At 41.6% G+C, this 13,890-nt stretch overlaps 1 protein-coding gene across 3 annotated transcripts; it reads right to left on the bottom strand.

Annotated features, from left to right (window-relative positions):
* Window positions 1-2,065: 2,065 nt before the first annotated feature.
* On the bottom strand, window positions 2,066-12,091 carry TRIML1 (tripartite motif family like 1). Of its 3 annotated transcripts, none has more exons than XM_055570164.1 (8): window positions 11,756-12,091; window positions 9,791-9,858; window positions 8,692-9,020; window positions 8,159-8,254; window positions 6,912-7,142; window positions 5,201-5,223; window positions 4,921-5,018; window positions 2,066-2,985 (listed from the first exon to the last, which is right to left on the bottom strand). In XM_055570164.1, exons 2-8 carry the CDS (start codon window positions 9,852-9,854, stop codon window positions 2,435-2,437), a joined length of 1,392 nt encoding a protein of 463 aa, XP_055426139.1. In that variant the 5' UTR covers window positions 9,855-9,858; window positions 11,756-12,091; the 3' UTR covers window positions 2,066-2,434. The 3 variants fall into 3 exon arrangements, with proteins under 3 accessions (XP_055426139.1, XP_055426140.1, XP_055426137.1); XM_055570165.1 differs by having other exon boundaries at window positions 8,692-9,025; window positions 11,756-12,089; XM_055570162.1 differs by lacking the exons at window positions 9,791-9,858; window positions 11,756-12,091 and having other exon boundaries at window positions 8,692-9,099.
* Window positions 12,092-13,890: the final 1,799 nt, after the last annotated feature.

The raw sequence follows: 13,890 nt of genomic DNA on the forward strand, positions 1-13,890 counted from the left end.
TGGGAGCAGGTTCTTTGTGGGACTCCTTTTATGTTGAAGGAAATGCTTTTATCACGTTTTGTCTGAGACAGGGAGACCCAGGTCCTTGAACAGTGCAAGGGGGTGTCTTCGCCAGGCAAGGAAGTATATCTTTTCATTTTTCACGCTGGCCAGTCTTGCTCCCATCCTTCCTACCACATCTGCTTGGCTTGGAATTTATATCTAGAAAGCTTGGGTGAAATTTTTCTTGCAAGTTTTATATCATTATTTACACAAACCCAGAAGGATAAGAAAAATGTAGATTTAATCTTCCCCCATCCCTCCCCTGCACACACACTCAATCAGCGGCAGTCCAGTGTAGATGGTGATGCAGCCAAGATCTTCTCAGGATAACTTTCTCAGAGGAGAGAAAAAAAAAAAAGGCTGGTTTCCTTGGCAATATCAACCCCTCTGGGACATAGACAAAAAATAAATAAAAAGGCCATTGCCAAGATTATACTACAATTAAGTGTAATGTGCACTAAATTAAAATGTATTACTTTTATATTCATTTATCCAAATATTTAAAAATTCAATTTTTTGTAATTGAAGATGACATACTCCAAATATGCTTGGTGTCTGTTTATATTTTGCTTCTTAGCTTTTTGAGAGAACAAATCAAGAAATAAAATTTAATAAAATAAGAAATAGAAAGACTTCCCTCTCAGCCCAGTGGTTAAGACTCTGTGCCTCCACAGCAGGAGGCACAGGTTCGATCCCTCGTCAGGGAAGTTCCACGTGCCTCAAGGTGCAGTCAAAAAAAGAAAGAGAGAAACATAGCCACGGATTATCTAAAACAGATGTGACTGGTTCACCTTTCCACAATCCTCTGAGTATACCTGCTGTCAGGGTAAAAATGCAAATAGGGAACACAAAGAGCAGAAGAGGACAGTATCTGGGATTCAAAGTCTAGTTCATATCTGCTCCCTGCCTGTGAGGGCACAGGATTAAGATGTATAAGGTTGAATGACCAAAGAAGTCTAGATTAAAGAGAAGGGTGAACAGAGACCCTAAAATAAGCCCAGTTACTTACTGACCTCCTTCTATGACTTTCTATGCTGATTAAGAGGTCCCGTTATCAAACTTTCCTCATTTATTCTCTAATTTAGAAATTAAAATTTGTGAGAAACTTTTTCTTAATAATTTGCAGTCATTCATAGGTTAGATCCATGCGTTTTCTTGTCAAAGACTAAAAATACTGACACTGACTTATCTGAGTGGGAAGAGTGGATGAAGGGGTGCCCTCTGTGATAGGTGACATCCTGCAATGGGAGCAAGGAAGAAAAAAAAAAACCTTAGGGACAGAGCACTAAGAATGTGGAGCCTGAGTGAGACAAGACAAGAGAGATTCTGCTCAGTCACTACCCGCTTCCTACACCCTGGCATGTTGGGAAAAAGAGAAAGCTTGATTTGGTCTTTCAGAGATGAAAAATCTTCTGCTTATAGAAAATAGCAAAAGCTCGGAAAATAACCTGATATAAAACTCAAAAGGTAAAGAATCAGCCTGCAATGCAGGAGACTGTGTCCGATCCCTGGGTCAGGAAGATCCCCTGGAGGAGGAAATGGCAACCCATTCCAATAGTCTTGCCTGGGAAATACCATGGACAGAGGAACCTGGAGGCCACAGTTTGTGGGGTCACAAAGAGCCAGACAGGACTGAGCAACTAACACACAAAACTCAAAAAAGCACTCGGCACCCACAGCCTTGATACATGTATCGACTAAATACTTTGCTCTGTCACCTTTGAATATATTAACAAACAACAGAAGGCTCCATGATCTTGTGAATATGGTAATATGAATGCCACGATGATATTCACACATATCTTTGTAGCATTCTGAACACATAACTCTTCCTGAGAACCAACTCTTCAGGCCCCATAGGATGGGAGAAAAGCACTTTTTCAGAGAAGGCCAAGTCATGAACAATAAGGAAAACCCATGCCTCCAGCCCCCTGGAGGAGTTAGGTTTGCCCTGGCACACAGAGCCTTACACATAAGACAGACACATGCAAATAGTAGAGCTTTTTAGAGTCAAATAAATAAATACACTTGAAAAAAATGACATAGATTTATAAACCTGGCCTATGACAATGGGATTCAGGTTACTAGGGGCTAGTTCTATCTTTACATTTTCAGTGATCAGCACATATAGGGGGCAGTCTAGATAATGAATTTGATTCAAGACACAGGATAAAGTCAGCTTTCTCCTATTAGTGTTAGAAGTTGATTGTCCAATTTGGCTGTTCAGTGGGGGCTCAAGATAATAGAAACTCTTGAGGGTTGTGGCGGGCGGGGGGGCGGTGCTTTCTTTCAGATCACCTGATGTTAATACTATCAATGCATTAATCATCCTAATTAATAGTTATCAGTTGGTCTTAAACCTCACTCTCCAAGAAGGCTGAGGCTGTCTCCCTCAGACATGGTGATTCAGCGAGCAGATGACAAGAGGGCCTGTGTTGGTCCCTTCGTTTGGGAGACAAGGGGAGAAGATGGGTCTGAGAGCCTCTTGGAAAGAGGCTGGAGGGAAGCTGTAGATGAGGGACTCGTCTGTCACGTTGTAGAACGCTATATGTCCGGACTCATAGTCTAAGAAAATGCCAACCTTATGCACTGGCTCTCTGACGTGTTGGCCTTTCAAAGGTGATGAGACCCAAAGACTATAATCATCGCCAATCTTTAAGCCTATAAGTGAGAAGAGGTCCCCAGGAGGCTTGGGGAGATTCCCCTTCCTGCTCACTGAGTCCTTACAGATGCCCACCTCCCACTCGGTCTTGTTGCCTACTTCCACCTCCCAATAGTGTCTCCCGCAGGTGAAGACCTGAGTGCCCAGCACTGTGGCAGACTGGTCAAATCTTTCAGGGTTGTCAGGCAACTGCTGTCGGATTCCTCCATGTTTCACACTTTTCAGATCCTCAGACAAGACTAGGTAGGCGTTGGCTGTGGCTGGATCTAGGGTTATATCTGCTGCAAAAGGAGAAAAGAATGAATCCCCATTTGCATTCTAGAAAACTCTCTTACGTATGTGGAATTTAAATTAAGGTCTTAGTATCTAGTCCTTTTTTTTTTTTTTTGACTGAGCCACTCAGCATGCAGGGTCTTAGTTCCCCTACCAGGGACAGAATGCATAACCCCTGCAGTAGAAGCATGGAGTCTTAACCACCGGATCACGAGGGAAGCCCCTAGTCCTATTGTTTAAAATTTAATTTAGGTGACGGTGGTGGGGATTTTTGTCCTGATTGGAACAGTGTCTCTGAGACCCTTCTTTTACTGTATCACAAAACACAGAGAGTGGATCTCTAAAAGGAAACCAATAAATCATGTGGAGAATGATACTAGATCTCTGATAATGGAATGGAAGTGGTTCTATTTAAAAGACACTTGTAGAACTAAGAGTTGTTTATCCACACAGGTCATATCTTTTGTCATTTGTATCTGTTTTAGCCAGGGTTGGTTATGGTTCTTGAGTTTGAGTGGGAGAAAAAGTTATCGGTTACTGAACTACTTGGTGCCAGGCATTTTCTGTACATTATCTCATTTAATCATGGCAAATATTATTATCTTCTTTCCATTTTTATAAAAGAAAAAAATACTGAGGTTCGTAGAGGTTAGGAAACTGGGCCAAGATTACAAAGTTGCCAAGTGTTTGAATAGCAATTCCCAATCAGCATTTTTCATTATCTCAAGCTTAAATGTATTAATAACTTCCTATGAGTTAGGGCTCCCCAGATGGCGCTAGTGGTAAAGAATCTGCCTGCTCATGAAGGAGACACAAGAGTCACAGGTTGGATCTCTGGATCTGGAAGATTCCCCTGGAGTAGGCAATGGCAACCCACCTCAGTATTCTTGACTGAGGAATCCCATGGACATAGGAGCCTGGTGGGCTACAGTCCATGGGGTCACAAAGAGTCGGACCTGACTGAACACAGATATAGTGCACCTGCCAATGACCATTTGATGAAACTCGTTTTGAACCCCATGAGAGACCTCCTCTCCCAGCCTCCTGGGAGTAACAGTCATTGATTATCCAGACAAGATTAGGCACCCCCATCATATCATTTTATACTTTTCTTTGTAGATCAAACCCCAATCATCACTATCTGTTTGATTAATATCAGTCTCCTCAATCTCACTGTAAGATCTACAAAAGCAGAAGTAAGTGTGTCTCATTCATCATTGTAAATATGTGCATGCGTGCTGCATGTGTGCTAAGTCGCATCAGTTGTGTCTGACTCTGTGCAACCCTATGGACCTTAGCCTGCCAGGCTCCTCTATCCATGGGATTCTCCAGGCAAGAATACTGGACTGGGTTGCCATGCCCTCCTCCAGAGGATCTTCCTGACCCAGGGATCAAACCCGTGCCTCTTATGTCTCTCTTATGCATTGGCATGTAGGTTCTTTACCACTTTGCACCACAGAGTCTAATAGCACAGTCCCTACTATAGCACATAGTAGGCACTTCTCAAATATCTGTTGAGTCCAGCATCCATTAGGCCTTTCTCTGAAGGTCAGATTGTCAACACGATAAAAGGTGAAACCTAGTCCTCACCTCTCTAAGTCTTAGCCAGTGTAAATATTTGGAGCATTCTAAAATGATAGTTCTTTGAATGTTCCCTCACTGAGATTTAAGAGTTTAGATCCGCTTTTATCCTCACAAGAACAGAGGGAGCAACGCAGAACCCCCTGAGGAGGTCTGTGTGTGTGCATGTACAAGGCAATGGGATGGACAAAACAGGACCATGCAAACAAAGGAAGGAGCAGGACTCAGACAGAAAACAAAGTCAGATCAAACATCAGTCAAGTCTCAGTGCTTCTGCCCATTCCAGCAGAGATGGTCTGTGCCCACCCTGCACCCATCAAATCTGAAAGCCCCTAGAGGGTTGACAAATCATGCTGACTTACTGCTGAATTTTCTTAGCATCTCCCTCATTCCTGTGATGTGGCACAGAGTCAGTTCCGTGCTGATGGCCTCCGGACACTGAAGCAAGAGGGGCTCACTCCTACGGGAGGGCAGAGACGGTCACTTGGTCTCCTCCGCACAGACCGCATGACCTGCTCCAACTTGAGAATCCAGCCCTTTCTGCCCCAACAGCATGGACACTTTCATCCCCTCTCTGAAAACCTATTGCATCAGCACCACCACCCCATTCCTTACACGACTGAACACAGAAGAAAAACCTACCTTTCCAGTATTCCTCTCACATCCTAAGGGTATAAAAGAAAGAAGGTTAGTTTTTCTGCACTCTGAGCGCTAGCAAAGACAGTCTATTTTGAATACAGTCCTTTGCAGATTTCATAGAGTCCCCTTCCCATGGCTCTAGAATACTTTGAATGGGAGATCGTGTGGCAGAAAAAAGTCTCAAGCTTCTTCTAGGGTGAGTGCTTGTGAATGTGAAATGTTTCTCACAATAACTAAAGATCTCTTTTTCTCATACCATCCTTTGTCAACAGAATCTGGCTGAGAAGGGAGTCAAACTATTGGCCTTATTATCTAATGATGCCTCGGGAGGTAGAAATAAGCAAAGAGAAGTAGCTTTGTGAGAGGCGAAACTAAGCCTGTGTATGGTTAGACTGGGTTATTGTATGTGCTAAGTCTCACTTCAGTCGTGTCCGACTCTTAGTGACCCCATGGACTGTAGCCCACCAGGCTCCTCTGTCCATGGGATTCCTCAGGCAAGAATACTGGAGTGGGTTGCTGTGCTGTCCTCCAGGGGATCTTCCTGATCCAGGGATGGAACCCAGGTCTCTTAGGTCTTCTGCATTGGCAGGCAGGTATTTTTTTACCAGCAGTGACACCTGGAAAGCCTGAACTGGCTTATTGGGAAGGCAATAAATTAAATAGCAGCATTCTGGGGAGCTAGTCTAGGAAAGTGATTTGAAGCCAGAAACAGGAAACTGGAACACAGCTTATGTTTAGAAAGGTCCCAAAGAACTCAATAGTAGCCTAGAAAGTTAGTAGAGGAAAGGTGGTGAGGAATGTGGACTCAGTACACAAATACGTGGGTTCTATCACCTACTAGCTATTTGACAGGCAAATTATCTGAACTACTAAATAAGTGCCACTATTACCTGGATGAAAGGCGAGTTTTGGGGAGAATGGATGCATGTATATGGATGGCTGAGTCCCTTTGCTGTCCACCTGAAACTATCATAACATTGTTAATGGGCTATACTCCAATATGAAATAAAAAGTTAAAAGAAAACAAAATAACTGCCTCTATTAACCCATTTTAGGGCTTCCCTGGTGGCTCAGAGGTTAAAGCGTCTGCCTCCAATGCGGGAGACCCGAGTTTGAACCCTGGGTTGAGAAGATCCCCTGGAGAAGGAAATGGTAACCCACTCCAGTATTCTTGCCTGGAGAATCCCATGGACGGAGAAGCCTGGTGGGCTACAGTCCATGGGGTCGCAAAGAGTCGGACACAACTGAGCAACTTCACTTCATTTCAACCCGTTTTATCACTACCGATCACCTATAGTAAATATCATAATAGTTAAATAATAGTTATATCATAATAGTTAAATATCATAATAGTTAAATAATAGTATTTAACCTCATCGGGTCTTTTTGAAGATGTAATTTAAAGTGCCCAGTACACAATGTTCATTAAATATAAAATATTTGGCAAAGCTGAGATTGCAATAAGGCAGGTACACAAAAAAATTGGAGTCATAATTTGACTTGTTTGGATGGACATTCCTCTTTTTTTTTTTCCTTTTGCTCTTCAAAATTTTATTTACACTATACAGAGAACAGTCATTCTTTAAGAAAGTTTTCTTAGGGGGCCAGAACTTAATTTTTCAAGTAAATAAAGAAAACTTTATTCTGTGCAACTTGAAATATGATAGATGACATAAGGGTTCTTTTTTTTCATTCGTTTCTCCAATGTTCTTACCTCGAAAGACTCTATGATCGAGTTCTGACATGTGGACTCTATCTGTTCCATCATTTTGCTCAGGCTTCGCATCTGCTGGGTCAGCCTGATCTCATTGTCCCGCAGTTTCTTCAGGTTCTCTCGTTCCTCCATTTCCAGCAGCTGCAGCTGCAGCTGCTCCTCCTCCTTCAGGAACTGGTGCATTTTTGCATATTCTGACAGGACAACCTGCTTACAGGTCTTTGTCTCTTCCTGCCATCACACCAGCGTGCACGTGCACGCGCACGCGCGCACACACACACACACACGGACAATAAAGTTAGTCACAGAATCACTTAAGTAGACTTTTAACTCTTACAAAGTCCTAGAGTTTCCTTGTGACAATTCTTGAAACCTGACACATAACACATACATTCTGTTGACTAGCTAGGTGGATAGTTTGATATTTTAGGAGCTGTGTGTTGTAGCTTATAGTATTAAAAAAAAAAATCAAAAATTCTACTCCTAGGAGATTGTCATTCTAGTGGAAGCAACAAAAAATAAAAAATAAACAAGCATATTATGATAGGTGGTGATGAGTACTATTATTTTTTAAATGTAAAGCAAAATAAAGTTAGGACAAAAATTAAGGTGGGGGAAGCATGCATTCATTTATTCAACAAACATTTAGTCAATGAAAGTAGACAATGGATCACATACTAGGAATAGAAATGAACATCACCAATGCTCCCATGCAAGAAGTCAGAGGTTATTGAGATAATCAAAAACATGCTTTTAAAAAAATCTAATTAGACATTTAGTTCTGCTCTTTGCTATACAGCTTAAATTCTAGTCTGCAGCTAACCTCAAGCTCTTGTTCAGGTGTACCAATCCACACCGTATTTTGCTTCAATTTTCTTTCCTCTTTGTTTCTTTATCTGCCCTTTTTCCCCTAAATCATTTGAGATATTCTTTTTTTCAATCAGTTTCCATTCTATGTGATATATCTATAACATATATTTCATAATTATAATCAGAGCAGAAATATAGGTAGCCACCATGTGGTATAGGTACACAAAGAAGGGAAAAATAAGCCAGCCAGGCAATGGGAGAATTGAGCTGAGTCTTCAGATGGACAAAAAGAGGTAGGTAGCCCAGAGCAAGGATACTCCACACTGCAGCACTGGAGATGGTAAATTCTGTCATTTTCTTCTCATGCTCCATGAAGCATCCCTTTATGCCCCCTTGTAGAATCACATACAAAATGGAAAAGTAAAACAGATACTGACCTTACACAATATCACTCTCTCCTTCTCATGGTTTAATATAACCTCTGTTTCCTTTCTCTTTTTACACAAAATGTCTAGTATTTCCTGGAGTTTCTCCTGCAATAGAAACAAACTCTTTGTGGTAAATGAGCAGAGCACCAGGTCATGAACGGGTCTTGAGGACCACTAACAAGATGACTGAGACTTTAGATCAAAAAGGGAAAAAGGATCCATGCCCAGATTTGTGGTCTGGTGCCTGGAGATTAGCACCCATGACTGTCACCCATAGAAAATATTATGGCAGTTGGGGCTTCCCTGGTGGCTCAGACAGTAAAGAATCTGCCTGCAAGGTGGGAGATCCGGGTTTGATCCTTGGGTCAGGAAGATCCCCTGGAGAAGGGCATGGCAACCCACTCCGGTATTCTTGCCTGGAGAATCCCATGGACAGAGGAACCTGGTGGGCAAAGAGTCGGACGTAACTGAGCAACTAACATCACCTTATGCGATAGAATCTGATTTGTGTTCTGAAATTTATATGGAGCCTCCCATCTTACTTTGTGATGCTCCTCAGCCTCACTGGAGAGATTCATTCTGTTTACTCCGTGGCCTTGGGTTAAGACGTTGTGGCCCCCCAGCTCCTCGTCAGACAGCATCCTGGTAGCAGCCAGCATCCTCTCGTAGCTGCCCTGGTTGCCCTCACTCTGCAGGACCTGGGATCTGAGCTGCTTGCCGATGCCAGCCAGCCTCCCCAGACGCTCATTGGGCTGGAAATGCGGGATCTCCAAGGTCCTCCAGCACTCAGGACATGACAAGGGGGTGTTATGTTCCTCCCAGCTTCTCAGGAGACACACCAGACAAAAGCTGTGCCCACACTCGGTGGTCACTGGGCTGGTGAAATAGTCCAAGCAGATGAAACAGGTCAGCTCCTCCCTGAGATTCTCCATCAGATCTGCTGTAGACATTTTCTCAAAGAAGGACATCTAGGCAAGTCTCTATTCTGGGATTTGAAAATGCTCCCCCAGAGTCTATTGTTTCGAGTAACAAGTGGGTAATCATTTGCTATGTTGTTATTACACAAAATTCTTACTCTCCTCTGTGACTAATTTCACCCATTGACACAAAGCCAATTATGACTTAATTTGGAACTCCTGTATGCTGGGTTCATCATCAACCCCAAACTTTTAAGGAATCTCATCAGGCAAGCCACATGCTGGAGTCTAAGGATACTTGCTGCTAAGAGTTGTCATTTCAAGAGTTGATTACTGTGTATAAATAGTACCACCAAACCACTGAGACACATTGGTTTTAGGCTAGAGGGTTGGGTAACTTGGTATAAACCAGTACAGAGATTTAAATTATAATGATCTCTGATAATATCGGAATTGGAGTCTCAGCCAAATCTTTCCACTAATGGAATCTAGTTGAGATACTGAAGGAAGAAAACTATAGTATACATTCCTTCTCTCATTAGGGCCTTTTCTTTCTTTGAGCAAGGCCTACAAGCTTTTCGCTCCTTTATCAGGTACTGTGTCCTTTAATTTTATTCATTCCCCCAAATGAGATTAATGCCACTGAAGCATTCCCTGACTTTTGATGTACAATGGATTACTAGAGTTACATGTATTGCTCTGCCCTACAGACCATGATACTCACCTCTCTGCCACCACAGAAAGCACCAAGAACATCTTTGTTGTTGGAAGTTGCCACGGGGAGCCATGACACTGTGGAATGGATAGAAAGAAATTGTATTTCAGGATAAACATAATTTTGCCCATTTCTTTTCACCCTTGGAAAAATTTTAAACTAGACCTTCTTAAACCTCATCACTTCTTACTGGACAGAAATTAAGTATGTAGATGTTATTTTTATACTGATGAAAAAACTAAATGTTCGATTTGCAGACTGTGTACAACCACCTCTGAAATTAGTGCTGAATCCTATACATTTATCATATGTTCAGGAGTCGGGTCTTGTCATGGCATGTCCTCCACTCCCTGGATACCAGGAAGTGGAATCTTAAAAGCTCTTCCTCAGAGTCTAACCAGCTCTATACCCCCATCATGTTCATCATACTTTATTTCTATTTTTCTCTTCTCACTCTCCAACTTGGCAACCTTTCATGGTTCTCCGTACTCATGTTATCCTAATAATTTCTTTCTGACATTCATGCTCCCAACTGATTCTTCTTTCCCAATCATCTCCAACAAGATGTTGAATGTTTCCTTATCCTGAACTTTTGTCAAAAGACATTTTCAAGCCTGAAATGATTCTGCTCGGCCTTTCATCCTCCTAGTCAAAACTCATTTTTCTAAAGTCATTAATGTTTTAATCATATGTCATATGGGAATGACTGGAGTGAGAATTTATACTAGAAAAAAGAAGCACCAGAGCAAAGAGTTATACCAAAGTTTGGGGGCATGAAATCTCTAGTGTTCAGATTTCTTATAGGCTAGAAATTAGGGGCACAGCTTCAAAATATTGTTAGAAATTAGTCTTGAGTAAGGGTCTTGCAAACACACACATACATGAAATAAAAACTACACTGTCATGAATTGCCATCTCTGGGAAAAGGATTTATGTTACCACGTACAGTCGATGTGTTAATTTCCCACACAAACTCAGGAGTCTTTCACACTGATCAGAATTATTAGAATAAGGCCTTCATCACAGAGCCCGTATTCCAGTTTGGAATGAGGGGACTCTCGTGTTCTGAGTCGACTCACACTGATCTGTTTCATCCCACTTCCCTCTTCCAAATAAACCCCTTCCGTAACTCAACACAATAACCATATCTTATTCATCACTGACTAAAAGAATCTTTTGCTCATAGCAAGGACTCAGTTTCCCTGTAAATAAGTTTCAGATGAATAGGTAGGGGAACATATTGTTGTAGAATCACAATCTTCTGTCTAACTGGAAGCCAAGAAGTCATACAGTCCAACCACCTTCTAAAGATGATGAAGAAACAGAGACTAATAAATTGTGTTAGTTCCCTGAATACTTAGTGTAGGAGTCAAGCCTGGGCTAGGAAGCTGGGTCTCCCTCCTGCCTGTCATTCTCTTCTGTCTACACTATGCTGCAACTTGCTATTGTCTTCTTTTAAAAAATAATTTCTATTTATTTTGGCCATGCCTTGTAGCACATAGAATCTTAGTTCCCAGTCCAGTGATTGAACCCAAGCTACCTGCATTGGCAATGCTGGGTCTTAACCACTGGACTGCTAGGGAAGTCCCACTTACTGTCTTGTGAGTGGGTAAAAATTTCCAGCTATGTCAGTGAAATGAGTATGGCTCAAGTGGCTTTCAGAAGGAAATTAGAGAGCTCTCATTATAGTGTGATCCTGTGATAAGCATCTGCAATCAATGGCTACATACTCACTATTGGGAAAGCAGACTTCTTTACCTTCTGTCTGAACACCTTGATTAGACTTAATTCAAGATGAAGTTTATAGAGTGGGCCAGCCTTCCCAATACCCATTATACCAACCCTCTGGGCCCTGTGCAGCCAGACAGGATTTCTGAGATTAACAACTCAAACAGCTGCTTCTCTGGCCTGTCTCCTCCTATAGAGGTAACCAAGAGGTGACTCAAGAGGTCCGCAGTCACAACTCTTACCGACCTGCAGCCATGTGTGAAACACACAGAGAAGAGGAACCTCAAAGACACAGGGAGGGCTAAGAGTTCCCAGGTGGTCCAGTGGTTAGGACTCCACGCTTTCAATGCCAACGTTGAAGATTCAGTCCCTGATCCCGAAGACCTTGTAAGGCATGTAGAAGAGCCTTAAAAAAAAAAAAGAGTGGTAGAATTTAAATTTCTTTACTGCTTTGGCATTTTTGTAGAAGAAATATTTCCTTCTTGATGGAAAACCAGGGAAAACTTCATTTGACCTGGACCTTTACACTAACGGCTTAGGCACATTTCAAATAAAGGAATAAGCTACTATTTAGAAGTGAGAAAGCTGTGGGGATATTTGAAGAATAAAATACAGGATCTGACAGTGGGTCAAGGTATTAGCATAGCAAAAAGTCTAGATTGTAACATTCTCTTTATCTAAGACATATTAAAAGACCCCGTTCGGCTTGTAAATATTCGCCTTTGTTATTCTTTCTAGGTAGCCTGTTGTTTCTACCCACTACACCTGGAGGGCAGATCAGAGGGGAGGGAGCTAGTGCTAAAAATTCATACTCCGTTCAAAGTTGTAACCCAGCAGCTCCTGCTGAGTTACCAAGGTCGGAGGCTGAGAGTTGCCTTCCAGAGCTCTGACAATTTATATGTCTTATGTGAGAATTTAGGCTGAGGTGTTTTGTTTGTTTTTCTGGAGAATAAACCCTTTATTTGTTCATCCCTTTACGTTAAGAAAAGTCAACTGTTGAAAATGTACTTGTTCCGGGCTTCGTGCTGAATGCTTTATGTACTTTATCTTCTAAAGAGATAAAAAGGGAAGCCAAGGAAAAGAAGAAAAACATCTGAGTTAGGAAGCCTGAGCAGGGAAATTTTAAAAACGCAGTTCGAACAAATAGTGAAAAATAAGGATAAAAAGACAGTCTAAATTTAGGATGGACTATTAAGAAAAAGGAGTTATAGTTTAACTTCTCTCTCCATTTTATTTTTTTTTTTCGGTTCCAATCTTTTTTTAAATTATTTTTTAAAATTCATTTTTCATTGGAGGATAATTGCTTTACAATGATATGTCTGTTTCTGCTGTATAACAACATGAATCAGCCATAAGTACACATATATATCCCCTCTCTTCCCCCTTTTTTAATGGGGAGGATGGGATTTGAGATTATTACAGATAAATAATTTTGAGTACCATGCAAACAGGATTTAATATTGGTAAAGGATAATGCTAGATTGAAAAAAAAGAATGCAAAAGTAACTAGTTTTTTTTAATTTATTTATTTTTAATTGAATGATAATTGCTTTACAGTATTGAGTTGGTTTCTGCCAAACAGCAACATGAATCAGCCATAGGTTATACATATGTCCGCTCCCTCCTGAACGTCCCTTCCACCTCCCTCCCCAAGGTCTCTAGTTTTGTGTCTTGCTTTTATCATGTGACACTCTTTAGGAGATGCCTATCACTTAATCCTCCAGGAATTATTAAACATCTTTATGTTCCAGGTGTACTATACCCAGTAAATTAGAAAAACAATTATCTCACATAGACATGTATTTTATAGGTAAGGAAACAGATGCTTTTGTGTGTATATGTTGCTTCCTCATCTTTTTGGCTTTTCTCAAGGAATTATTAACATTTATTCCTAAAATTCTCACACCAAAAAACAGTTATCTTTAGGGGAAAAAAGCATGAGAGTAGCTAGTATAAAATGAGAACTCTGGCTCTTTGCCAAACACCATTCTCTCTCTATCCATTTTTGTTGTTGTTGTTTGTGGCCACATGTACAGCTTGAAGGATTGTAGTTCCCAAACCAGGGATGAAACTCCACTCCTTCACAATGGGGCTTCCCTGGTGGCTTAGACAGTAAAAACATCTGCCTGTAATGCGGTAGATTGAGGTTAGCTTCCTGGGTCGGGAAGATTCCCTGGAGAAGGAAATGGCAACCCACTCCAGTATTCTTGCCTGGGAAATCCCATGGACAGAGGAGCCTGGTGGGCTACAGTCCATGGGGTTGCAAAGAGTCAGATACAGCTGAGCAACTGAGAACATACAGCACTCACAGATGAAACCGTTTACCTCAGTTTGGAACTCAAACCCAGCCAAAACCCAGTTTTGGACTTAACACCACATGG

The sequence above is a fragment of the Bubalus kerabau genome, chromosome 2 (assembly GCF_029407905.1).
Source record: "Bubalus kerabau isolate K-KA32 ecotype Philippines breed swamp buffalo chromosome 2, PCC_UOA_SB_1v2, whole genome shotgun sequence".
Lineage (NCBI taxonomy): Eukaryota > Metazoa > Chordata > Mammalia > Artiodactyla > Bovidae > Bubalus > Bubalus kerabau.